Source organism: Chinchilla lanigera, unplaced genomic scaffold (assembly GCF_000276665.1).
Source record: "Chinchilla lanigera isolate Chin_1 unplaced genomic scaffold, ChiLan1.0 scaffold00081, whole genome shotgun sequence".
In the NCBI taxonomy this organism is placed as follows: Eukaryota; Metazoa; Chordata; class Mammalia; order Rodentia; family Chinchillidae; genus Chinchilla; species Chinchilla lanigera.
In genome coordinates, this window is record NW_004955482.1 from 632,399 (window position 1) to 657,625 (window position 25,227).

General features: G+C 54.5%; 2 protein-coding genes across 13 annotated transcripts in view; one reads left to right on the forward strand and one right to left on the reverse strand.

The window, feature by feature from the left end:
* Window positions 1-4,561, forward strand: part of Ddx51 (DEAD (Asp-Glu-Ala-Asp) box polypeptide 51) — a gene marked incomplete in the record, with an annotated part of 4,930 nt that extends 369 nt beyond the window's left edge. The window contains 15 exon segments of the mRNA XM_013503597.1: window positions 1-57; window positions 164-306; window positions 811-961; window positions 1,179-1,324; window positions 1,404-1,475; window positions 1,632-1,738; window positions 1,887-1,995; window positions 2,067-2,212; window positions 2,304-2,502; window positions 2,585-2,700; window positions 2,777-2,893; window positions 3,028-3,129; window positions 3,281-3,344; window positions 3,430-3,564; window positions 3,741-4,561. Coding sequence (XP_013359051.1) covers window positions 1-57; window positions 164-306; window positions 811-961; window positions 1,179-1,324; window positions 1,404-1,475; window positions 1,632-1,738; window positions 1,887-1,995; window positions 2,067-2,212; window positions 2,304-2,502; window positions 2,585-2,700; window positions 2,777-2,893; window positions 3,028-3,129; window positions 3,281-3,344; window positions 3,430-3,564; window positions 3,741-3,767 — 1,691 coding nt within the window.
* A 2,356-nt stretch (window positions 4,562-6,917) lies between these two features.
* Window positions 6,918-25,227, reverse strand: part of Ep400 (E1A binding protein p400) — a 107,016-nt gene continuing 88,706 nt past the window's right edge. For 9 of the 12 annotated variants that reach the window (XM_013503604.1, XM_013503608.1, XM_013503607.1 and 6 more), the window contains 8 exons: window positions 21,077-21,284; window positions 20,739-20,977; window positions 18,843-19,061; window positions 16,639-16,834; window positions 16,157-16,281; window positions 14,832-14,978; window positions 10,031-10,108; window positions 6,918-9,088 (listed from right to left, as the gene is read on the reverse strand). In XM_013503604.1, coding sequence (XP_013359058.1) covers window positions 8,816-9,088; window positions 10,031-10,108; window positions 14,832-14,978; window positions 16,157-16,281; window positions 16,639-16,834; window positions 18,843-19,061; window positions 20,739-20,977; window positions 21,077-21,284 — 1,485 coding nt within the window. In that variant the 3' untranslated portion in view covers window positions 6,918-8,815. The remainder of the gene's footprint in view (window positions 9,089-10,030; window positions 10,109-14,831; window positions 14,979-16,156; window positions 16,282-16,638; window positions 16,835-18,842; window positions 19,062-20,738; window positions 20,978-21,076; window positions 21,285-25,227) is intronic. The other 3 variants (XM_013503599.1, XM_013503601.1, XM_013503605.1) reach the window with 3 other exon arrangements.

Below are 25,227 nucleotides of genomic sequence, written 5' to 3' on the forward strand. Positions count from 1 at the left end.
GGCAGGGCAAGCGACAGAGAGTGGACGGTGGCGACGTGGACGTGGACGCAGACGCAGGTGGCCTGGGCGCGGAGCGGGGGTCGGCACATGGGCTGCGCGCTGGTCTTCCTGCCCGGCCGGTGGCGAAGCTGACGCCCGCCGCCTCTGCTTGTCTGCCGCGCAGGGAGCAGCGAGGAGGCGCTCGACGAGCGCAGCGCGAGCCCCGAACCCCCGGCGGCCCCAGACAGTCGGCTCCCGGAGGCAGCGTCTGCGCCCCCGGGTCCTGGCCCGGTGCTGGGCGGCCTCGCGAGGAGGAAGGCACCGAAGGTGAGGGCGCGGGCGCTTGGAGCGGAGGGCTTGCGGGCCACGCGCAGCCTGCTGCACCTCCTCGGGCCCTCGCCCCGTGGGCCTGTGTCGGCAGGGCCGCGTTTGTGAGTAAGCAGTCCAGTAGCGAGATCCTGGGTCGCGGCAGAGGCGTGGCAGAGCGCTGGGGGCCCACGTGAAAGATCTTGGAGTTGGGGTCTTGTAGAGCCAGTGGGTGCGGCTCAGGGGCTTGACTGGCCGGCCTAGATGCAGGGAGGACCTCGCGTGCCACAGCAAGCAGGCCTGTGGGCACAGTAGGAAGTGGGCTGCATGGGTGGGTGTGCTCAGAGGAGGGATCTGCAGGTTTCCCATTTCACGTGGAAAGTGCTGAGAAGAAGCAAGACTGCTCTGCCATCTGCTCAGGGCTTCCTTCCTCCAGCCTCCTCTGCCTGCACCCCTAGTTTCTGCCTGTGCTGCTCCTCACCCTGGAAAACTTTCCTGGTTCCTCTCTTCTGCTGTTTGGGTTAGGTCCAGCCTTTTCTGCCCGCGTGGTTGGCCAGCCCCAACTGTGTCAAGAAGAATGTCACCAAGGACCTCGTTCCCATCGAAGACATCCCTGAGGTGCACCCTGACCTGCAGAAGCAGCTGAGGGCACATGGCATCTCAGCCTACTTCCCAGGTGCCCCAGCGATGGGCAGGTGATAGGCGGGGCAGCCTCCCTGAGGCTGACATGTAGGCACAGGGGCTTACATGGCGTGGTCCTGAGGCTCCAGAAAAGTGTTCAGTTAGGCCTCCTGCACCCCTCTCAGCTATGGTGCTGTTTAGGAGCAGGACGTCCCTGGGGGCACGGTTGGGCCTGGCGTGAACTTGACCTACCCTTGTTCTTCCTTGTCCAGTCCAGGCAGCTGTGATTCCCGCTCTCCTGGAGAGTGCAGCTGGTGGATTTCTGGTTGGTAGAGGCGGCTGCCAGCCGAGTGATCTCTGTGTTTCTGCTCCAACGGGCAGTGGAAAGACACTGGCCTTCGTCATCCCCATTGTACAGGTGTGTGTGGATCTCCTTCCAGTCATGGCTCGTGGCAGGGAACTGGCCCCGTTGACACTAATGCCCTTGCTCCCCGCAGGCCCTGCTGCACAGAGTGGTCTGCCATGTCCGTGCCCTGGTTGTGCTGCCCACCAAGGAGCTGGCCCAGCAGGTACACTGCCTTGTGCCCAGAGGTCTGCGGCCCAGTCATCATGGCCCTGTGGGTGGCATGGTGCCCAGCTTGTGGAAGACCCTGGCTGGATCTGGGTCCTTGATGTGTTAGTGACTGGCCCAACACCTACCTCAGGCTGGTGGTATTTTTTTGTAGGTGAGCAAAGTGTTCAATGTCTACACTGATGCCACACCTTTGCAAGTTGCTCTGGTTACTGGGCAGAAGCCACTGGCCAGGGAGCAGGAGAGCCTCGTTCAGAAAACGTAAGTCCTGCAGTGCGGTTGGCTCGATTAGGTACCCTGCCCAGCCCTGCCAGCAGCCCTGTACTGGGGTGGCTTTGGTGGCGGTGGGGCAGCTCCTTACTGTCAGAGGCTCTGGAAGGCACATTCTTTGGGTCTCTCTGGTTTGCAGAGCAGACGGTTATCGCTGCCTGGCTGACATCGTGGTGGCCACGCCTGGCCGCCTGGTGGACCACATCGACCAGACCCAGGGATTCAACCTCCAGCAACTACGCTTTTTGGTAGGCCTGGCCCCGAGTGAGGGCTGACCGGGCAGGGAGTCCCTACAGCCAACACAGCTCTGCCCCTGCAGGTTGTGGACGAGGCCGACCGCATGATAGATAGCATGCACCAATCCTGGCTGCCCCGGGTGATGGCAGCCGCCATCCCCAGCAATGGCCCTACAGATCCCTGTACCATGCTGCAGAGACGGCGGGCACAGGCCATGACTGCTGCCAGGTACCCCACATCCCTCTGCCTGGTGCTCTGCATCCCTTTCCGTCAGGGTGGCGTGAGGACCTTGTCATGCCGAAACTCCCTTGCCTTCTAGTACCTGCTGTCCCCAGATGCCCCTACAGAAGCTGCTCTTTTCGGCCACCCTGACCCAGAACCCCGAGAAGCTGCAGCGGCTTGGCCTATTCCAGCCACGGCTCTTCTCCACACGACTGGCACAGAGGGCCCCCAAAGATGAGGACACTGAGGTGGATGGGGACCCCGAGGGAAAGTATGCCTTCCCCACAGGGCTCACGGTGAGTGTGCCGACTGTGCTGAATGTGTTGGGTGGGTGGCTGCCAGGCCGGACTCTTGGCCAGCCTCTGCTGTCTCCTGCAGCACCATTATGTGCCCTGCAACCTGAATGCCAAGCCACTTGCTATCATCCACCTGGTCCTAGGGACGAACGTCTCCAGGGCCTTGTGCTTCACCAACTCCCGGGAGAATGCCCACAGGTGAGTCGGGCAGGGTGTGCAGTGGGCGGGCCGGGCTCCACTGCTCTGCGCCTGGCTCCAGCCCCTTCTCTCCCAGACTCTTCCTGCTTGTGCAAGCATTTGGGGGCGTGAGTGCAGCAGAGTTCTCCTCCTGCTATGGGCCTGGCCACAGGAGGAAGATCTTGAAGCAGTTTGAGCAGGGCAAGATCCAGCTGTGAGTACCTGGTGGTCGGGGCTGCTGTGTGTGTGAGTGAGGGCACTGTGTAGAGCTGGGTGCTTGTTGGACAGTGGGCTTGAACAACTAGTGCCCAGTGTGGGAGACGGGTGTGGGCACCTGTGTCCCCACAGCCTCATCAGCACAGATGCCACTGCCCGAGGTATCGACGTGCCAGGCGTGGAGCTGGTGATCAACTACGATGCCCCTCAGTACCTGAGGACCTATGTGCACAGGTGAGGGCTGGCAGCAGGGCGGCTCGGGGACTTGGGGCTGTGAGCTCCTGGGCAAAGGATGTAGGGTCTTCTTTGGGATTCTGGGTGGGGGTGGCCGACAGAAGAGACCCCCCCTCTCGGATCCCCAGGTCAAGGTCATGTTTGGTCTCAGGGTCGGGAGAACGGCACGAGCAGGCAAGACAGGGCGAGCTGTGACGTTGCTCCTAAAGGTGCAGGTGAGGTACAGGGCGACCCCTGTGCTCCGGGGGCTCTGGGGCTGGATGAGAAGCCCTCTCCACACGTGCGGGCCCCTTCTTCAAGGAGAGGAGGTTCCTCCGTATGCTGGCGGAAGCTGGTGCACCTGAGCTGGCACGGCACGAGGTCCCCAGCAAGCTCCTGCAGCCATTGGTTCCTCGGTACGAGGAAGCCTTGTCCCAGCTGGAAAGGACAGTCAAGGTGAGGCACTGGTCCAGGGGTGCGTTAGAAATGGTGCCGTGCCCCATGGAGAGGGAGACAGGGTAGTGGGAGAGGCTTGGGGCTGGCAGAGACACTTCCTGAGCACCCTACTGCTCGGGGTTCCTGGGGTTGGGGTGGGGGTGGGGTTGTGGGTGCTGAACCTCCCCCTCCTGCAGGAGGAGCAGAAGCAGAAGGCAGCCTAGGCTGGGGACCAGTGGGACCCTCCTGCTGACGGAAGTCACCACCGCCTTGGGAAAGCACAAGCGCTGGGCACTGTGAGAGCAGAGGCAGCCACGCCTCCTACACCGGTCTCTGGAAAACCAAAGATGGGTTGCCTGAGTGTGCTTTCCCAAGGGCTAGGGTCACTGTCCTGTTGTCTCCAGGGCAGGTGGCCTGAGGCACCCTGTGCACGTCAGTGCCTGGGGAAGGGGGTCTTGGAGACGAGCAGGAACCAGACCGAAAGGCACTCGGCTGTTCGTGAGGGTTGGTTCTGAAGTGCTTATGTGGCACATTAAATTTTTAAGTTGCCTGAGATGGTTTCATTTGTGTGAAAACAAAACAAGCAGTGGTGCCTGGCCCGTGCCACATGCGCAGCCCTTGAGCCTGGCCCTCGAAGCACTGTCCTCGGCCGAGCGCACACTAGCCCCGCTGGCACGGGCTTCAGCTCAGGGAAAGCCCCCTCCACTCCACCCAGGCCCCGGGGATGCACTGCCTGCATGTCCCCTGCTCCCTACCACCACTCAGAGAACTTCCCAGATTGAGCTTCAGTCACTTCCTTCCCTGTGGGCTGGGCACTCCTTCCCACTGCAGTTCCAACCACCAGGGCTGGTTCCAGACAACTCACCAGCCTCCCTGCCCTCAGAGCACATAGTTAAAAAGCTGGATGGCTGGGTGTGGTGGTACATGCCTGTAATTCCAGCGCTAAGAAGGCCGAGGCAGGGAGAGCACAGCGAATTCCGACCTCAGAAAAAACGGTCTCAGGGAAAAAAAAAAAAAACAAAAAACAGATGGGTGGATAGTGCGAGTGGGAGAATGGGTAGATACACCTGACTCATTTTTTCAGTATCAGGATAATCTTAACCAGGACAAAAATGAACTGATACATACCTTTAAAATTTGTAATAGTGGGGCATGGTGGTACATACCTGTAATCCAGTACTCAAGAGGCAGAGGCAGGAGAATGATGAGTCTGAGGCCAGTGAACTACAGTGAGATCCTATCACACAAATAGTAATGAGTTTTACTACTAAATATTTGATTCGGGCTGGGGACAGCTCAGCGGTACAGTGCCTGTACCAAAACAAAATAAAAAATGCTGGATTCATTTGTATTGGGCTTAAATGGTTTTTAAGCTTTGGGTGGTGGTGCACACCAGTAATCAATTCAGAAGGCTGAACTGGGAGGATTGCCGTGAATGTGACATCAGCCAGGGCTACCCAGTGAATTCAAGGCCTTTCAAGGCCAGCCTGAACTACATAGTGAGCCTCCTGTCTTACGACAACCGAAAAAGTTCTTAAAAAACATATTTCAACTAGAAATGTGCCTCGGTTCACAAGCTTCATTCTTTCCCACAATTCTGGTTACAAACTGGATTGGTCTTGAACTAAATCAAGTTCAGTGGTCATGTTCAATGATGACCCAGGATAATTTGATTGAGTTTGAGGCCAGAATTGTGGAAAGAATTAAATTCATGAACCGAAGCATCACCATACCTTACACAGGAAATCAAGCTGCTATGGGCAGCCGTCAGAACCAGCACCACATCTCTCTGCCCTGCTGGGCATCTAAAACTGGATGGAGCAGCTGGTTAGGGGGCAGGGTGGTCGCAACGAGAATGCAGCCCGAAGCTGGGGAAAGGAAGGGCGCAGGGCCCTCAGACGTGAGCAGCAGCCATGGTGTCCCTCTGTCGCCCCACAGCCAGCTCCCCAGCTGCTTGCTGCAGGAGAACTGCGAAGCTCTTGCCATCCTGAACGTCTTGGACGTGCACAGCAACTCCAGCTTATCAGTGGCATGCACGATGCCACCACCTGTCTCTGACCTGTGACTTCTGGGCAGCCTGGGCTCACCGGCCCTAAAGCTTGAGTCCCACCCATCTAGAGAGCTTTGTACACAGCATGGAGTGAGGTCCCGGGATCCCCATGGGATAGTTGGGGGTTGTGTGGCCGCGCTGTTATGCTGACAAACCCACACATGCCCGCATCCCAGCTGAGGGAGCACTACTGGGCTGGGCCCCTGTGGAAGGCCACGCTGTGGGGCCTGGTGGTTTGGGGCCTGGTGGCAAGGATAGGCTCCTTGGTCAGTGCTTCTACCTCCATGGTACAAGGCCAACACCCAGACCCTGCTGCGCCCTGCATTGCCAAGGCCCTGTCTGGCCCATGCAGAAGCCTGGCTGCCAGTGGCCCCAGCCAACACCGTGCCCTGGCTGGGTGGTACCACTATGGTCAGGCATGGCACCGGCAGGAGCTGCTCATGTAGGTGGCCACTTCTGAGCCTCTGGTCTACCTGGTGTGTAAAGCACCCAGCATTCATGCAACTCCGTGTGTGTGACCATCCTGCCAACGCCCATGGCTGCACTGTGGCAGGGTTGGAGTCACCAGTGTCCCCAGCAGCCCCGGTGCTGCCCAGCATCTGCCCACAGGCCAGAGGTGGCAGTAGGGACCCAGGGCCACAGTTCCACTCAGTAGCTTAAGACTGAGGTGCCCTGGAGGAGGCAGCCTATCTCAATGAACCCAGATGCTGAGTTAGATGCATCACCGTCTGGTCCCAGATGCTCTGTGAGGTGCTCACCTAGTCACACACGCGGCCTGGGTAGTGCCCACCTCCCAGCACTGGGCCCAGGACGGCTGCCTCAGAACTGTTCTGAGCCAAGACCTGAAGGCAGGAGGGCCAGGCAGGTGGAGAGTGGTGGGGACCCTGCAGAGCTGTCACTGTGGGGTGCAGTGGGAAGGGCGTGGGCTGTCAGCGCCCACATCCCCACTTCTGGGCTGAGCAAAGGCCCAGCTCACCCCCAGGCTTCGGGAGTGCTGCTTCACCTCAGCAGTGTGCCGCTTCCACTAAGCAGACGCCTTTGTCCTCAGAAACTTTTTGTTTAAAACAAAAGAGAAGTCCAAAAGCAGAAGAGAGGACTGAAAAAGAAAAAAGCAAAGCAAAAACAGCAGCGCTGAGCCACCTGGCAGAGGTGCTGGCACAGGGCAGCTCCGGCCCAGGTGGCTGCTGAGGACCTGGCCACTCCTGCTCCTCAACCAAAGGGAGAGGCCAAGAGGAAGCTCCTACTTCCACAGACACTCCTCATTCCTTTCTTCACATAAATGAAAAACACAACCGAGTCTTCTATGAAACACTGAACAGGAAAGTATATAAAAAGGTCATTTTATTATGCCTTTTGTCTGGGGATGTCAGTGCCCTTTAAAACCCTACTCTTCAAGTACAAATGCTGTGTTTACAAAATATTTACAGACTCAGCCCTGCCCCTCACACTCTGAAACACGACCGCTATCTGGTTGCAACAGTGAACAAAAACTGAAATGACAACCACAAAAGCCCCTGCCGGTCAGTCCATGCACCTTCTGCAGGGTGCATGATCGAGTGACCGTGACTGGCTGCTGCTCCTCAGGTGACATCCAGGGGCCACCACACACGGCCCATGCCCTGGAAATCTCTGAATGGAGACACCCTGCGTGGCACGAACCCTGACTTGCAAAGGAGGCGAAGACACTTCCATGACCAGGCCCACCCTGGGAGAGGGAAGGCAGGACACAACGCACACACTGGAAGGAGCGGTCCCGGGTGGTGTGGAGTCCTGCTTGCGGCGGTGCAGCAGCCTGTGCTGGTGAAAAACACTTCTGTCTGTGGTTCACGGTGGGGACTCGCTGGAGACACGCTGGAGACCAAAGACGCACATGAGGAGATGGGAAGTCCACACTGCAGATGTGCAGAACCTGGCCCGCTCTGAGGGGCTTTCAGGAAATGCTCCTGAGCCCCACTGGGTTCCAGATCAGCAGCACATGGGTAGAGGACAGGCAGGACGCAAAGTGGTTCAGACAGTAGGCTCCTGCAAGAATGGTGCCTGGCGGGTGCTCACTAACTCCAGCAGTGGGTCCCTCTGCATCTTTTTTTTTTTTCCCGGTACCGGTAATCGAACTCACGACGTTGCGCTTGCCAGGCAGGTGCTGTGCCGCTCAGCTAAATCCCTAGCCCCTCCCTCTCCATCTTTCCAACACTCCGTTTTTGCTTTCTTCCTAATTTCTCATCCAAAGCTGAGCAGTGAGCTCCAGCGGGCTCCTGCCCACAGCCTGCAGCTGACAGAGACACAGGAAACACAGTACCAGAGTGGGACCTTTCCAGTGGCCCCGACGGGAGACAGAGCCCTGGCAGGGCCCAGCTGCCTGACCTGACACACAGCCACTGCAGGGAGGTGCCACTGGACAGGGACCTTCTGCTGTGATGACCAGCAGCCACAGGGCCGCAAACACTGCGTGCTGCCTTGCATGGCGAAAGCGAAAGCGTGAGGCTAGGCTGGGTCACCTCCCAGGCCTCTCCTGCCAACCAGCAGGGCTTTGCAAGGGTGGCGGTGGGTGACAGCAGAAGGCACTGGCCACTGTGTGCCCGCCCACCCTGGGTGCGTGGGCGCTGGCCCTCCTGACCACTTCTGGGCCAGGCAGCCTCAGGGCACCTGTGGCCTTGCTCCTGGCTCTCGCTGGGCCACCTTGCCCGCTGCGCACACAGCATGACACCTGCAACCCAATGGCGCTGAGCACACATGCCCCAACAGGAGTACCGCCAGGTCTCCTGGAGGCCTGGAGGCCACACACCCCACCCAGGCCCACCCCGAAAGGGCTTTCACGTGGAAACCTAGCCCACTGTGGAATGAACTCCCGTCAGGGTCCCGCCCCCACTCACAAGCTAGGCACTGGTCATGGTGTTTGGATGGGAGTGAGGACCAAGTACGTTTGTCATGGAGGGGTCCTCGGAGTGCAAACCCCACCCCAGATGGCCTAGTAAGGGCCTGTTCCGCTCAGCTTGAAGGACCAGATGGTGGCAGATAGGACCAGACTGCCAATGAGCTGTATGTGCCCTGGCTCCTGAGGCAAAGCGCTGTATGCAGCAGACATTCTGAAGACTGCATCAGCCATGCAGCAGGAGAGGCACTCTGCCCACAGCGCAGGGCCTGTCCACAGACTGCTGCATGGCTCTGTCTGCCATGATGGAGTCCCACTGCCACCCACCTCCGTGACACTCTCCTGGCTCCTGTCTACTGGCATGGAGGCTTGGTGGGTGTCTTCAGCCTCACAGCAGGGACCCGCATCTGTAGCTTGGGCTGCTGCCCGGGGCTGTCGGAGCTGGCTGGCCCCTGTGCGGGGCTTGGGCCACCTGGAGTCTGCAGTGGGGCTGAGGCTGTTGTCACCACCTGCTGTTGTATGAGCTTCTGCTGTACCACCTGCGCGGTTGCTGTCACCGCGGGGATCATTTGCACCTGCTGCCCAGCCGCCGTCGCCTGTGTGAGTGTCACCGTCTGCGGGGAAGCCTGACAGGAGGCAGAGAGCACTCATTACTGGGACAGGGAGGGGACTGCCCTGACCCATAGCCTCTACTTCCTAACATAGGGTACACTAGCTTTGAGCTACAGCCCTAGCCTTTTTCTGTTTTGAGAAGTTTCTCTCACTATGTAGCCTGGGCTGCCATGGTACCTACAGTCCTGCCTCAGTCATCCTTGCCACTGGGATTGCAGGCCTGTATTACCATGCCCAGCTGGGGCCTTTGTCTTCCAACAGAGCAGAGCATGGACAAAGTACTGTTGTTTATTTAGCATCAGTGAGGAAGGGCAAGGCTGGGTTGGGGCTGGTTTAATACTACTTGGTTTCTTGAAACCCATATGCCAGTGTGGCTTGCACAAAATAAAAAACTGAAAGCATTGTGCCATATGGTCACACTCTGCACAACAGTAACAGTAGCTGGGCATTGCATGGCCTGTAATCCCAGTACTTGGGATGCTGAGGCAGAAGGATCATTGCACATTTGAGGCCAGCCTGGGTTACATAGTGAGACCCTGTCTCAAAACACAAAAACCAAACCAAAACAAAAAAACCCTTAATAATACACATAGGAGAGCCTAAGGGCCTCTATTGGGAAGAGGATGCCATTGCTCCCACCATCCTACTGCACCCTGGCCCGCAGAGCATGATACAGAGTCCTTCTCTAGGTCTGCGCTCCCTGGACACTACGAGAAGTGATCTCTCCCATGGGTCATGTCCAAAGTGCCCGCTGACGGGGTGAGCCTGGGACAGGCTGCAAGGCGACATTTTCACACCCTGCTCCCACTTTCTGCCTTGATCCCACCCCACCTCCAAGCATCTTGAAACACAGGAGCAATTCTCTCATCCTTCACGCTCTGGAACCTCAGGACAGAAACACAAATTCTAACCGAGAGCGTCAAAGGTGTCAGAAGGTATGTGTGACCACATCCTACCTGTTGGGAGGCGGAGGCCACTTGCTGGATGCTGGCCACAGGTGTTTGCTGCTGGACAACTTGAGGAAGTTTTGCAACCTTTCACAAAACAAAAAAGCCAAATAAAATCACAGAATTCAAAAGAACGTGTGCCACAAGGAGCATTTCCTCCCCCTTTCTTCTCACTCCTTACACACACACACACACACACACACACACACACACACACACACACACACGATGGACAGCAGGGAAGAGCAATTCTGGAGCACTCTCCGGGCCACGGGGTGAGTGCTACCCTTGCAGGACCAGGAAGGCAAAAGACAGACGCCTTCCCAATCTGGAGTGTGCGGTAATTTCAGCTGTCTCCTGCCCCAAACTTGGGAAGACTTGGGAGACTTGGTGGAGGACAGAAGTTTGATACCACTTCTCGAGTGCTTTGGTGTCTCCCGAGTGACAGAGGGGCTGCACGGTGGTCAGACAGCAAGCTGAGTGGGAGCAGGGAGGACAGGGGCTGGCCATGTGCCACTACTGTAAGCATACTTATTTTATAAATTTTTCTCAAAATCATGACTGAGATCTTCCTATTCACTTTTTGCAGACATTTCACTGCAGCCAGGTCCTGCTGTCCTGTCCTAGGAGGACCAGGGCTGGCTGTGTCTGTCTGGCACCATCCAGGACACTGCCTGGAGAACAACCAGGGTCTTGCATGAGCCCCATGTGGAACCCACACTGCACTCCATCCCCTCACTGAAAATAAGCCTCACCCAGGAGAGTTCTGGGAAGATGTAAAATTCAACAGCAAAGCTCCAAATGAAAGTTTTCACTATTAATCAGAAAGTTATAGCCAGGCGTGGTGGTGCATGCCTGTAATCCCAGCACTCAGGAGGCTGAGGCAGGAGGATAGTCGCAAGTTCAAGACCAGCCTGGGCTACAATGTGAGCTCAAGGCTAGCCTGAACTGCACAGCCAGACCCTGTCCAAAAATAAAAACGAAAAAATCAGAAAGTATCTACTAGTTTAAAATTTAAGAAGAGAAGAGGCAGTGAACCAGGTCGTGCCCTTGACTGAGCCCTCAGAGTCCCTGGGAAACCACGACAGGGCTGGCTCCCAGGCCACTGCAGGACCACAGAGGGCCAGGGTGCTGACCTGCACACCCTAGGAATATGGAGGCCTCCTAAGCGCAATACTAAGGGTACTTTTCTCCCTGTGGTTCTGGGGCTTGAACCCAGGGCCTTCACACTCAGCTACATGCCCCATCCTTATTATTTTGAGACAGGGTCTATGTTGCCCAGGCTAGGCTTGAACCTGTGCTCCTCCTGCCTCAGGTTCCCAGAGTGCTGGGATTACAGTGTGCATCACTACAGCTGCCTCCCAGACAATATACCAAGCACCCTGATCAACTGAGAAAAAGTAAGGCACTGCTCATCCACTCTAGCATGCAGGAACAGCAAGCAGGGAGTGGAGAGGCTCCGGCAGCCAGTCCAGGGCACTAGCCTTGGAGGACACCTCCACACAAAAGCAGTCCAACAAGCCAGGTAAAGAGCCCACTCTGGTGTGCTGCCCACGGTCAGCCATGCCACCCATAGTTGTCATCCCCAGGGAAAGCACCATGGAGGAACTCTAAAATGGCCCAGGCACTGCACAGCTCCCGCCTGAGATCGACACCAGGGGGAGAGGGACAAAGTGAAGACCGGACAGGACACTGCCTAGAGACACAGGCACCAGGCACCTCAGGAGCAGGAGACCTCCTGCACCCCAGCTTCCAACTGGCCAGGAGGAAGGGCTGCAGCACAGACAGGCCTGAGGTCACACCTCAAATCAGAAGGAGCTTGGCTTCAGCAGGGAAACCGTCCAATAGATGAGAGCTGCATTCGTGTCACCACGGAGCCTGGAAATAGGAAGCCAAGCACCGAGCCCAAGTCGACTGGGGGCTTCTGAACCCAACACATTCCAGTCCAAATCCAACCCCACGGGCCAAGGAGGAGCAGATTCCACCACACAATAAGGAAGAGTCAAAGTGAAATGCACTGGGAGACAGAGGGGCAGAGGGCACTTGGGATGTGGTGGAAAAACAGAGACATGGAAACAGAGGCACTGAGAACCAGAGAGCAGAGAGCCTGGCACCACCCAAGGAGCAGTGGCCACTGCTGCCTTGACTATGGAGACCAGACAGGCCAGCCAGCAGCATGTGAACCTGTTACAGACCTACAGGCACAGGTAATAGCTCCAAAGGAAACGCACACATGTGCACATTTGTGCTTGTGTGTGAGAAACCATCAAAGCCTGCTTCCCATCAACAAAAAAGTGCTGGGCATTGTGGCACATGCCTATAATCCCCGCCCTCAGGAGGCTGAGGCACAAGGACCACTGTGAGTTCAAGGACAGCCTGGCTACATAGTTAGTTCAAGCCCAGCCTGAACTATATAGTGAGACCCTGTCTCAAAACCAAAACCAACAACAACAACAAAAAACCCCAAACAACAGAAGAGTAGAGGCCAGGCAATGGTGCTCCTGTTGCCCTACGAAAACCAACATCAGTGCAAAATTCTGTAGAAGCAAAACAACCTCTTAAGACCAAGAGCAAAAGACAGCCATTTTCAAACAAGGAAATTCCAAAGGACGTTCTCCAAGTGAAAGAAAGGCAGGGTCACATTAGAAGTCCCCAATGAAAGAGAACTGACGGCGTGGGATAGCAGCTCTGGGAGAAGGGCGAGGGCACCAGAAGTGCATGCTGTGAAGCCAGTATGCAGGTGGAATTCCTACACCCTCACCAGACACTACCAGCCAGTACAGGTTGTGGCCTTCAACCCAGGACAGAGCTAGCAATGGGGTAACAAGAGAGAACAGAGCTCAAAAGAGGCCAAGAGGAAAGAGAGCAGAGCTCACGGATGTATTCCAGCAAACCAGAGATAGCCCACCAGCACTGCGGCCTCCACACACGGGCAAGTGAACCACCTCCTCAAAAGGGCAAAACCCAGACACCTGCAGGCCCGAGAGTACACAACGTCACCTGGAGCCTGAAGCTGGCACAGCAGATGTCAAAGCAGGGCAGAGATGCAGTGAGAAACCTTAATGAGAAATGGGTGTAGCTTTATACCAGCAGAACACTAAGACAGTGATAGTCTCTCCCGGATGGTGGAAGTTCAACTTATACCTAAGCAGGAACAAGGCTGAAGATGCAGAGGAAAAAGAACAGGTCATGCACAGCCACGCTGGGGTGCCACACCCCTCTCAGAAGCAGAGAAAGACACCACATGCACACCCAGCAGCTGGGAGGGTGAGGGCACCGTGGATACCACCTGTGTTCTGCATGGACCCTTGGGACCTCAGCACATGCACATTGGCAGGGCCCCAGTGCTGGAGCAGCTGGCAGCATGTGGAACTGTCCAAGGTGGGCATGTGCAAAGGGCTGACACTTGGGTGGTAGTTGGTACAGACCTCATAGTTGCCACAGCGCCTGGAGGGAGTGCAGGCAGACGAAGACCAAGGGTGCCCTGACAAAGGTTCTAACAAACCCGAGCAGAGTTCCCTCTTCTAGTGGAAGGTGACTTAGACAAAGAAACAGCCCCCTTCACAGGGCAGGCCAAGGAGGGCCGTGATCAGTAGCTGGCTTCCCACTTACAAAAGCCTCAGAAAACACTAGTTATGAATGAATCTAATACAATCTATGACACCTTTATTAAAACATTAGAAAACCTCATTAAAAACAACGAAAGGAGGCCAGACATGGTGGCACACACCTGTAATCCAAGCACTCAGGAGGCTGAGGCAGGAGGATCCTTCGAGTTCAAGACCAGCCTGGACTACAAAGTGAGCTCAAGGCCAGCCTAACTGCATAGTGAGACCCTGTCTCAAAAACAAAACAAAACAACAACAACAACAACAAAAACCACAAAAACACTGAAAGGTAGATGTTGGTGAATCAGAAGCTAAGACTGTGAAGATGTCAACTCTCACCTATAGAATCAATTCCAATAAAACTCGAACAGTGGTTGCACTGTGGTTACAAACTCATTAAACGATGATAATACAGAAGTGCAGCAAAGATCTATGAACAGCTAATACTGCTGAGAGCACCAGGGACTGGGGACAGCATGGGACACAGCAGGGATGCATCAGACATGGAATCTTTCCCACCACATGCCCAAGTGGGCTCCTGGAGGGTGAGCCCAAGCAAGGCAGGAGGGACAATGCAGGCAGGGGCTTCTTTTTTTTTTTTCCCTTTTGAGATGCTGGGAATTGAACCAAAAGCCTCACACATGCTAGGCAAGTGCTCCACCGCAGGGCTGTCCCTTCAGCCCTTCCTATTTTATTTTGAGATGGTCCCAGGTTGGACACAGCCTTCCAGCAAGCAGGAACTACAGCTACGTGCCACTGGTATGATTTCTTCAGACATCAGATCTTGCCAGAGGACACAGACCGGTATACTCCAGTCTCATGAAGAGACCTTCCTTCCTTCCTTTCTTCCCAGACACCACAGTGAGGAGGTGGGTGTGCACTGGCAGAAGGGGCCATGGCCCCCCAAACTGAACAAGACGATGGGCACCTCAACGAAAGGAGACAGCCAGGGAAAGGTGAGGGGTGTGGACTCCTTGGTTACCAGGAGACAGGGTGTCCTGCCACCTATGACGGGGAGCACGACAGGAACCCATGCTCAGATCCCATCCCCACAGACCTACGCACCCCACAGCCAGGGATGTCCAAGGACCCCATTCTCATCCAGGGGAGTGAGCCTGAGACTGCCCTGGGGAGGCCACTCATCTGCCACCCAGACACTGCACGACAAGCAGGCCCACCTTGCCCAGGCAGGCTGTGCTCACCTGGATCTGTGTCTGCACTTGCTGTGTCCCGGCTAGCTTCTGTGCCTGGGAGATGGGTGTGGTCAGGAATTGAGTCTTCAGGGCTGGCTGGGCAGCATAGGCGACCTTCTGCTGTGGGCCCTGGGCAGCAATCTGCTGTGCAGTTAGCTGGAGAAGAGAGAGTGCTAGAGTTAGCGGGGCAACAATCACAAACATTCCATGTTTGCCCCACTCAAACCCTGCTATAGCTACAATGAGCTGCACACAGGGCCTCGGCCATTAGGTCCCCACACGTCACATGCCCCTAGACAAGGTCTTGGCGCTGTCCTGGCCTTGGCCTGTAACCCAGTTCACCCTTTCTCGAGTCCTGGCCAGCCCACCACCCCACACGAGGAGCACTTCCAGGCTGGCTTGTGAGTCTGAGCCTCCCACAGCCAGGCTAGGTAGAAGCCTGGGAAGGGTTACTCTGCAGTTGACTTGATCAGTTTCCCAGAGAACACACAGTGCAGCAGGTCACGAACCTTTAGGTCACGAACCTTTAGGTCACGTCTAGGTAACCTGGGCACTGTTCAGAAGGCCATACATGCGGTCTGTGTGCAGAATAGCTCTTCCTCCAGATCTTAGCTTCGCTGTCTGCATAGAGCAGGGCCCATCAGAACGAGCACAATTCGGACCCAGGCCCCTGACTTTATTTAGTACGACTCAGACAAGGGCTGGGTGTGCAGCTGGAAGGAGCAAACATTGCTGGAGCCGACCCACACCTGGCCCCCTTTTACCACTCTACACCCCGTTCCCTTGGAACTACATTCCACTCGAAGTTCAGCACTAGGGACTGCACAGCTCTCGCCTAGTGCCCTGCTCTGCATTAGAACCCTGTCCCAGCCTCAGTCCAGAAAACGCAATGTACAGTACCCACACTGCCAGCACCTGCAACGCTGGCACCCACAGGACGAAGGAGACCAGGCCTGACACTAGCAGCAAGTACTCAAGAGTGAGGCCCTGGAGGCAGGACAGCCTGCTGGGTACCCCTTGCTGTGAACAACACTGGTAGCCTCCCCTCCTCACACATGGCCTCTCCCTTCTACATCCAACCCAGAAGCCAGGATGAGAGCACGCTGAGTACAGTCCCTGGGTCACACACCACGGCTGCCCCACTTCTCTACACCCACCTGACTCTCCTGCCAGCTGATCCCATGCTGCATCCAGCTCCACCCCCCACATCCTCAGGCAACCCTGGCCCTCTCGCCAAGCTGCAGCCTCTGCCTGTCCACCCTCAAAGCCGTTTGCCTTTTCTGCAGATGCCCAACTCTGTGTTGAACTGAGACTCCACACAGGGGGCCCAGTACCTTCTGCTGGACGGTGGCCTGGCCTTGGGCAACCTGCGGCTGGATGGCCTTCTGCTGCTGGACAGCCTGCTGCTTGAGCTTCAGCAGCTGTTGGACGTGCACAGGCTGGGCCACAACGGTCTGTCCTGCAAGAGCAACCCTGTCAGCGAGCCAGCTCCAGGCAGGAATGCCCACTCACTCTGGGACTCCTCAGACTGTCATTTGCCAAGGACAAGAGCCGAGCTGTACCAGGACTGAGAAAGCCAGCCTGAAATATACTTATGGTGCTGCTGGGTTCACTGAAGCCATGTAAGCAGGTATGGAGAATTTCAAAAGGCTCTCAGTTGAGGGGCACACCTTGAACTTGGACACTTCTCAAGAATTTACACTGAGCTACACAGCAAACGCATGAGCTGGGTGTTAGGGACAGGACAGGCTGGGACTCACTGCGCTGCACCTGGCATAGGGACTGGTGGCAGAGGGGATGGCTGTGGGGGAAGCACCTGCTGCTTTCTGTGGTTGCCCGATTGCCACGCTGATCCCTGCGACGTTCATGGGCAGGGTCGTGACCCCTGGTGAAGAGACCACAGCAGCTGGCACAGACACCACTGGAGGCTTGGCCAAGGCAACCTGGGCTGGCTGGGGTGTCTGAGTCTGCATCTGTCCTTGTGCCTGGAGCTGAGAAGCAGGAACCCGGGTCTAAACAGAGGAAACAACAGCAGAGTCCAGAGATGGGAGGGTGTTCTGTCTCCTCCAACATTTTCCAACAAGACATCAAGCCATGAGAGCATTATAAGGATCAGCAGAACTGACACTAGAATAGAACACGATTACTTATGCATGGCAGACAACATGAAATCATGAGGCCAGGCCTGTCCTCTGACCCCACTACACCCTGGGACAGCCCCATGCTAAAGGCTCAGATGCTGGCAAGCACAGCTCTGCTGCCCTCCTGCTACCGAGGCATGCCCTGCCTGCTCCTGTGCCCTAGCTCCCACTCAAGGTTACTCCAACATCACTGCCACAGTTCCTGAAAGTCCTCCCACTGGGCTCCTTGCCCCCATGTGTCTATCGGACTGCCACCAGGCACTTTCCCCTTATGAAAAAGGAAATGGGGCCAGGTGTGTTTTCATCTGCACAGAAATAAATGAAAGTCACCCACACACCCAGAATGATGCTGACACTGGTATTTGGCCTTCTGGGTGCTGTCTCATCTGCAGCTTGCTGTGAAAGCCTGTGTGGGGGCTGTGTGTGAATCGTGGCTATCTTATGATTTGCTTCTCTTCTGTTTAAGTCACGTTGCTTTCTGGCATTCTTGCAGTGGTGGTGGCGGGGATTAGGAAAGTTTCACTGGAAATAAGAACAGCTCCTGGGTTTCTAGAAGGGGTCCCAAGTGGGCAGTCCTGATTTCTTGTTTTTTTTTTCTCTTTCTGATTTTCTGAGACAGGGTCTTGCTATCCAGCCCAGGCTGGGCTTGATGATTATCCTCCTGCCCTGCCTCCTCAGTGCTGAGATGCAGGTGTGCTCTACCACAACAGGCTCACAGCAGCCACTTTTCCATGTTACTTGATATTTCATGGCTTGGATGCGCTATTTAGTGAGCTTTCTAGTAATGGATATTTAATCTCCTCCAGCATTTTCTCAAACAAGCCTGTACATTTATTACTTTGTCATAGCTCTTTCTGTCCTTCCTCCCTCCCCGCTTTTCTTAGTGGCACTGGGGATTGAATCCAGGGCCTTCACACTGGGCTACATTCCCTGCTTATTTTATTTTTTGAGACAGTATCTTGCTAAATTGCCCAGGTGGGACCTAAACTCATGACTCTCCTGCTTCAGCCTCACAAAGTGCTGGGACTAAAGATGTGTGCCACTACACCCACCTAGCTATATTATTTCTTTACTTCATCAAACAGTACACACATTTTCGTAGCTTTGTTACCAACATTCCCTCTAAAACAGATCATGAATTTGCATTTGCCAAAGGCCCTGAGCTGGCCATTACTAGCTCCTACCACTCTCCTCAGCCTAACCGGCATCCCTGTGAGCTCTTGTGAAGCTGTGCTTCTTCTACGGTTCCTTGTCCCACAGATACCCCTCCCTGTAACCTACAGCCGGGGTCTGGCATGCAGACCTGGGCCTGGGCACCTGGGCTTCACGTCTCACTTGACATAGCTGACCAACTGTGGGACGTGGACAGGTGCTGAGGCTCTGTGCCTCAGTCTCCCCACCTGTAAGACTGGGGGTATCTCGGTCCTGCTCAGTCAGACTCCATGGGGGTATCCTGCTGTGATGCTGCTCCCCTGCCACCCTGGCTGCTCTTCCCAGACACTGCTTTTGTCTTGTTATTTCCGCTTCTAAGACCCCAAAGGCTCCTCCTGCCTGCTCAGTGGTCAGCCATGAGGCACTTCCCCACCCTCTGACAGCTCACCTCCTCCCACCACATGGGCCTGGGCCTGGCCCTCCACACAGTGCAGGGACCACTGTGGCATGCATGCTCCTTTGCTCAGTCCCAACCCCTTAGTCCCTGAGAGGTGCCAGTGTGAGGGGTCTCATCCTCTTCTGGGACATGGAGCTCTCAGCAGGAGCAGCCTCTCCCCACCCACCCCCAGCCTGTAAGCAGGCCAAGATACTGAGCTGGCCCCCAGACCAACCCAAACATAGACAGACATGAGCATTCCGGAAAACAAGCATCTCTGTTGGAACTTACAAGCCGCGCCACCTGGAGGTTGGCCACAGTGGTGCCTGTGAGCAAGGCGCCAGGCCGAGGGGCGGTGACTGTGGTGAGCTGGGGGTTCTGCTGCTGCGGGGGCTGCGGGGGCTGCACTTGCACTTGTGCCGGAGGCTGGGGGGGCCCTGGCTGGGTCGGTGGTGGTGGGGGCTGCGGGGGCAGCTGCATTTTCTGCTTCTGCATCTTGATGATGTGTTCCTGAAACCCAAATAAGGTATGTTCTCTTCCACATGAGCCACACTGCACTCTTTAGCTGACATATACCAATTTAAGTTACCTCTCTGCCTCTAGTAAGTAACAAGGTACACATCTGCCAATAGGCAGAATGAAAACCATCCTCTGCGGCCAAGTGCCCAGGGATTCAAAATTAGCATTTCAGCAAGGACTGGAAACAGTGACTCTGATAGATGGGTAGGTTCACAACAAAATTTCTAGGTTCCGATCTCTCACAAATAATTTAAATATGTATCATCACCAAACTCACTAATAAGTTAATAGTAACAGTGGTACGTTCTAAATCATTAAAAGAAGTGAATACCTTAAGATATTTCTGCAAAAAAATGTTTGAATAAATAAATAGTGCCAGGTGTGGTAGTGCACAGCTGCAACACCAGCACCCTGACAGGCTGAGGAGGGAAGGCTGCAAATTTAAGCCTAGTGGGCAACTTGTTGACTTGATAAGACCCTGTATCAAAATAAAGAACAAAAAAGGGATGGGGATGTGGTTCAGTGTGAAAGCCATGGATTCAATTACTACATGCACTGCCCCCCCCAAAAAAGGGGAGGAAAAAAAAAGTCTTTCAAAAAGAAAGTTTAAGCTGGGAGTGGTGGTGCATGCCTGTAATCCCAGCACTTGTGAGGCTGAGGTAGGAGGATCACTGTGAGTTCGAGGTCAGCCTGGGCCACAAAAATGAGTTCAAGGCCAGCTTGAACTGCATCGTGAGACTCCGTCTTAAAAAATACAAAAATAAATAAATAAATGAAAAAGAAAAAGTTTACAGAGTTGTTCGCGACTGTCAGGTCTCACTGGACACAAGGACACGGAAGTGACTGATACTGACTTATGACGGGCAGGATGAAGGCTGAGGAGGCAGGGTATGTGCAGGTGCTGAAGGCTTCCGGAGCAGAGATGGGGTGTGGTAGGCGGCTCCTGCCTGGGGAGGCACGGCTCCAACTGCTATGTCTCAAAGAGAACAAGGGGGTTATGGGGCTCTCTCCAAGGACATGGAGGTATGAGGGAACGCAGGACACCTGGCACTTTCGTACCATCCTGACCTGTAGGCACAAGGCTCAGCTCTGTGGAGTCCCTAGCCTCTAACCAGGGCTTCCCCCTCAGTAAGGAGCCCCTCCGCAAGTCCAGGCCCACACAGGCCTGACCATCTTGTTGGTGTGTTTTTCGGGTTTCCTTGGATGACATCTACTTGGGATTGTCCATTTGTGGCAAGGATGTGGTATTTCCTCTAAAATGAACACCTCTGCATAAATGAAAGCAAACACGGTGCCCAAGCTAGCAAAAATCAGAATAGCCCAGTTCAAATGGGCCCTCCTGGAGAAAGCCAGACCCTGGCTCCTGGCTTCCAGAAGTGCTGGGGCACCTCTTCCCCAGTGTTCTGTGGTGCAGAATGGTACCAAGTGAGCCGAGACGCACCACACACAAGAAGGCCGAAGAAAGGATGCATTTGCATGCACTCTGGTCTCAAAGTGCTGCAGCAAGCCCTAAGACACTCGCAAGTGCTATCTACATGTATTTAGTATCATGAAACGTGCCTCCTACCTAAAGGTTAAACTAAATTTCTGCAAAATACAGTTTGAACTACCATGCAACAGGCCCATCTCAGAGCCCCGCCTACCCAGGACACCCTGGGAAGTGCTCACCGGTGCCAGTTTGCCCACGGCCTTGATCTGGGCAGGGGACTGGGCCTGGCCCTGGATCTGTGGGACCTGCACCTGAGAGGGCTGCTGTGGCGGTGGCTGCTGCTGCTGCTGTTGCTGTGGCTGTTGTGGCTGCTGCTGCTGTTGCTGCTGCTGTTGTTGCTGCTGCTGCTGCTGCTGCTGTCGGAGAAGCTGGAAGTGTGCAGGGGTGATGGTTTTTCCAGGCAGTTGCACCCCTGTGGCTGGGAAAATGTCTCTCATTAGCCCCACCATCCTCACTCCTGGGGCAACGGTGCAAGTTCCAGCAGCAGGCATGGGTGCAGAGACGCCAAGCCCCTTACCTTGGGATACCTGAGTCACCAAAGACCGGGCTGGGGTCTGCACTGGGGTCAGGTTGGTGGTGACCACTGCCGAGGCTGTCACAGAAGTGACTGCTCGAACACCCTGAGTTGTTGCCATGGACACCAGGTCAGTGGTAGCGGTGGCTGGGGAGCCAACTGCTCGTTGCTGGGTGTGGACCACCTGCGCAGGGGCAGAGCCTCCAGAGGTCTGGAAAAGCAAGCAGGAGCTCAGCACACACTTCATACTACACTCCAGACCCTGCCCTCACAGAAGTGCTACATGCTCAGGCTCCAGAACCCAGGGGTGGATGCACCCTGGAGTCCAGTACCTGACACAGGGCTGAGCACCCACAGCTCCCCATGAGCTCAAAGACAAGTACAGGGAGCTGCAGAACAAGCAGTACTCTTCCTCACAGAGACCCGGCTTAATGGAGAAGGAGCCACCTGGGAGGTCAATGTCCGACCCACAGGTCCCTCTTGCTTCGCCCAGAATATGGACTCTCCACTACCCTGCCAGCTCCATACATATAGCCACGCCCTGCACCAGCCCAATCCTGACTGCCAGCCCTTCCAGTCTTCACCTCCCCTCTCTCATAGAGCGTCAGGCTCTGGCCTACCCTCTGGCCATACTCAGCCCTGTCACCTGCCCTTCCCCAGGGGCCATTTCCCTCTGCAGGCCACCCTGGTTAAAGCACTCATGTTGCCTTAGACAATTTAATCTGTTGTTGATCCTTTTACACTGCATTGCTTCTGTACTTGAATTTAAATCTAGCGTGTTACTCTGTACTTGCTATCCCGTTGTTTCCCTTCATCGATTTTCTCACTTCCTTTCTTTATTTGTTCTCATCCAAGTTTCCCTATCTTCTCTGAATCATACACTCTATTTCTGTTCTTTTAGTAGCTCATGAGTACCAATCAAAATCACAAATTTTACAAGCCCAGCCATGTGTAGTTATGTAACACTATGTACATGAACTTTACTTTTTTAGCCCACAATGAATTGCTGCTCTTTGTGAGGCCAATCTTCACCCTCCTCCACCCCTTGGTGTACTCGGGGTCTTCCTTCCCAACTGCCTTTCTGTGGCTTCTCAGCTGTCTAGGCTAGGAGGGCCTTCTTGCTACGTGAGGTGCTTCATCTAGCGAGGTCCTACTGATAGTCCCCTCTGCTGCGTCTCAAGATACCTTCATTTTGCCCTTGTTCAAAGAACACAGAATACCAGAGGTGGCAGCTATGTCCTTATGCAGGCCCTGGCTGCACCACTACCACGGGGAGGAAGGCTGTGCTCGAGGCCCAGTCCTCTCTCCTGCTGCACTATGCAGTGTGGTGCTTTCCATGTCCTTGACTAGGGTTAGCAGACTTCTCACATGTAGGGTCAGTGTCACGTAGAGATTTCCTCTACCTTCAGGCACTGTCTCAGGTCTACACTACTAAGCACAGCTGGGTCCTCTCACTCCATCTCACCTTGCCTTGATGCCTCTGCATAGCTCCTCACCCCTCATCTAGCTTAATCATCTCTCATCACCGGTGTGACCCAAGCTTACCCACAGGGCTCCCTCATTCCAACTTGGCTGACCACACTTTTCACTCCTAAAAAGTTCTTTATACTGCTTTTAAATACCTCTTTGGTCTGAAGTGGAAAGTGTAAATGCTCATGACCCGGGCCTGGCAACCCATGCCCCACTCCAAGGGCCTGGCCACTGTCTGCTGCTCCCTTGGTTTCCCTCGAGGTGACTTGTCTTCTCATCAGCCTGGCTATTTTTTATCACGTACTGCTTGTTAGCCTGAAAACTGTGGAGATCCTAAGACGTAGGGGATGGAAGCACAATCCTCCAGAAGGGGTCTGGTCTAATTCTGGTCAGCCACCCACAAACTGCACCAGCACTTCATCGAGGGGCTCAAAAGCCCCAGGTGGGTGCCACCACTTAGCGTGTAGGTTTGCAGAGAGACCAATTGGCTGCTACACTGGAATTGCCCTTTCTAGCCCAGGGTGTACTCCATGTCTTCCACTCCTGCCCTCAGGGGTGCCAGCCTGTGTCCATAGCTCCTCCCAAACTCTACCTTAGGCGAGCCCTGGGGGAGTGCCCCCTGGGCAAGCCTGGGGCAGACCTGGAGTCTCTTGCCCCCAAAGCTAAAATTAAGTCACGAGGCAAACCCAGCTTCTGGGCATCCCATTCCTCTCTCTGGTTTTCCTTTTCCCTTAAATTTGGGCCTGATAATTATTTACTCATTTGGTGGTTTAAGCTTTTAGAAGGATTTTTAAAATTTGTCTAATAAATTTGGTTCTTTCTACTGAGAACAACATAAAAATACTTATTACCAAAATCAGAAGTCCCTTCTGGACTACTGGAAGAGCTTCTCTGGCCTCTTTTGTGCTCTCAACCCCAGACAGGACAGCAAATTAGGCTCCTGGTTCACCTCTGTCTTTCACAGACTCCCCACTGCCTGCTGAGTGAAACCCACTCTTCTTCTCTGTGACACCCAATTTCCAGCCCACCCAGCCTCCACGCTCCACAATGCAGCACAGCAGGCCCTTGATGAGCCTGAGGAACCAGCACCTGCTCTGCTCCTGTGGCCTGTGCTCCACCCCAAGTGCTACCTACTGCCCACTGCTGCTCTGCCTCTGCTCACATCACACGCCCTGCCCTAGGGGACAATACACTTTCTATCCGGGTGAAGGCTGAGGGTGGCTTTTCCAGGAAGCTGTCCCCAATTCCCTTAGAAAGAAACCAGCTTTGCAAAGACAGAGCTGTGAAGGCCCTCCATCTCCCCGCAGAGTTCCACACCACAGCCCAAAGGGATGCGGGCTGGGGATCCTTTATCTAGAATACTTGGGATCACCGGTGCTTTGGATTTGGAGTTTTTCAGGGAGTTGGAATATGTTCTACACAGAGGGAGGTATCACAAATGAGCCTTTTAAAAGAATGCAACACTAAATGCAATGATTTTGGCTTCCTGCCCCACAGAAATAGCAGCAATGGCCATTCAGAATGTTCCTAATTCTCCTAATAGCTTCTGTTACTTACTGAAAAGAATGCATCTAAAAGCAGTTTACTGCAAAACAAATAATCTTAAGTCCCATGCTAAAAAAGAAACTTTTTCATCTGTTCTGTTGTGTTGAGTACTTTAATCTTTCAGTTTAATGTATACTGTACATACAGCAACACTCATGAACTCTAGGGAGGATGCAGTTCTGTGAATCTGGGTGACAGTGTGCATCACAGCCCAGATTTACAACTTCCCATCATCTCAAAAGAGCTCCAGGCCTCTCTGTGACCAAACCCTCCCTCACCTCCAGTGGCACTCATCTGCTGTCTGCCTGAAGTCCCGGCATTTCTATCACACTACCTAAGCACACACAGCATATGCAGCTTTTCTACTTTCTTCCTTTTTTTTGAAGAGGCCAGGTCTTGCTCTGTAGTCCAGGCTGGCCTCCTGCTTCAGCCTCCCAAATGCTGGGATTATAGGCGTGTACCACCACGCCCAGCTAAATACACAGCCTTTTAGAGCTCTGCTTATGCAGCAGCAGCAGCAGGCCTTTGAGGTTCCCTGGCACCACGCTTCATGTCCCACCAAGTGGCCTCAAGTCATGTGGGTGCACCACAGTTCATGATGCCACTCCAAGGACAGAGGACACGGTTGCCTCAGTTTTAGCAATGACAATGCCACAATGTACACACAGCATCCAGGTACCCTGTGTACATATGTTCATTTCCTCTTGGAGAAATACCTAGAGGAACTGCTGGGCTGCATAAGCAAAGTGTGTGTTTAACTTTATAAAACTACCCACTGCTGTCCTAGAGATTCTGCAGGTCGGGGCTGGGGTCACACAGCTGTTCTCACAGGTGCATACCACACGGCAATGTGGCTTTGGTTTTGCTTCCCCAATCTTTTTATGATGCGTTTACCACCCATGCATCCTCTCGTGACTGACTGCTCCCTCCATCTTCTGCTCATTTTTAAATTCATTTTCTTCTGAGTTCAAGTCTTCATGCAACCTGCATACCAGTCCTCACCTGTTTTGCAAATATATTTTCCCAGTCTGCACTTTTACTTTCATTTTCTTAATGTATTTTTCAAGGAACAGTTTTTATTTATTTATTTACTTTTAAGAAGCAGTTTTTGGGGCTGGGGATTTAGCTCAGCGGCAAAG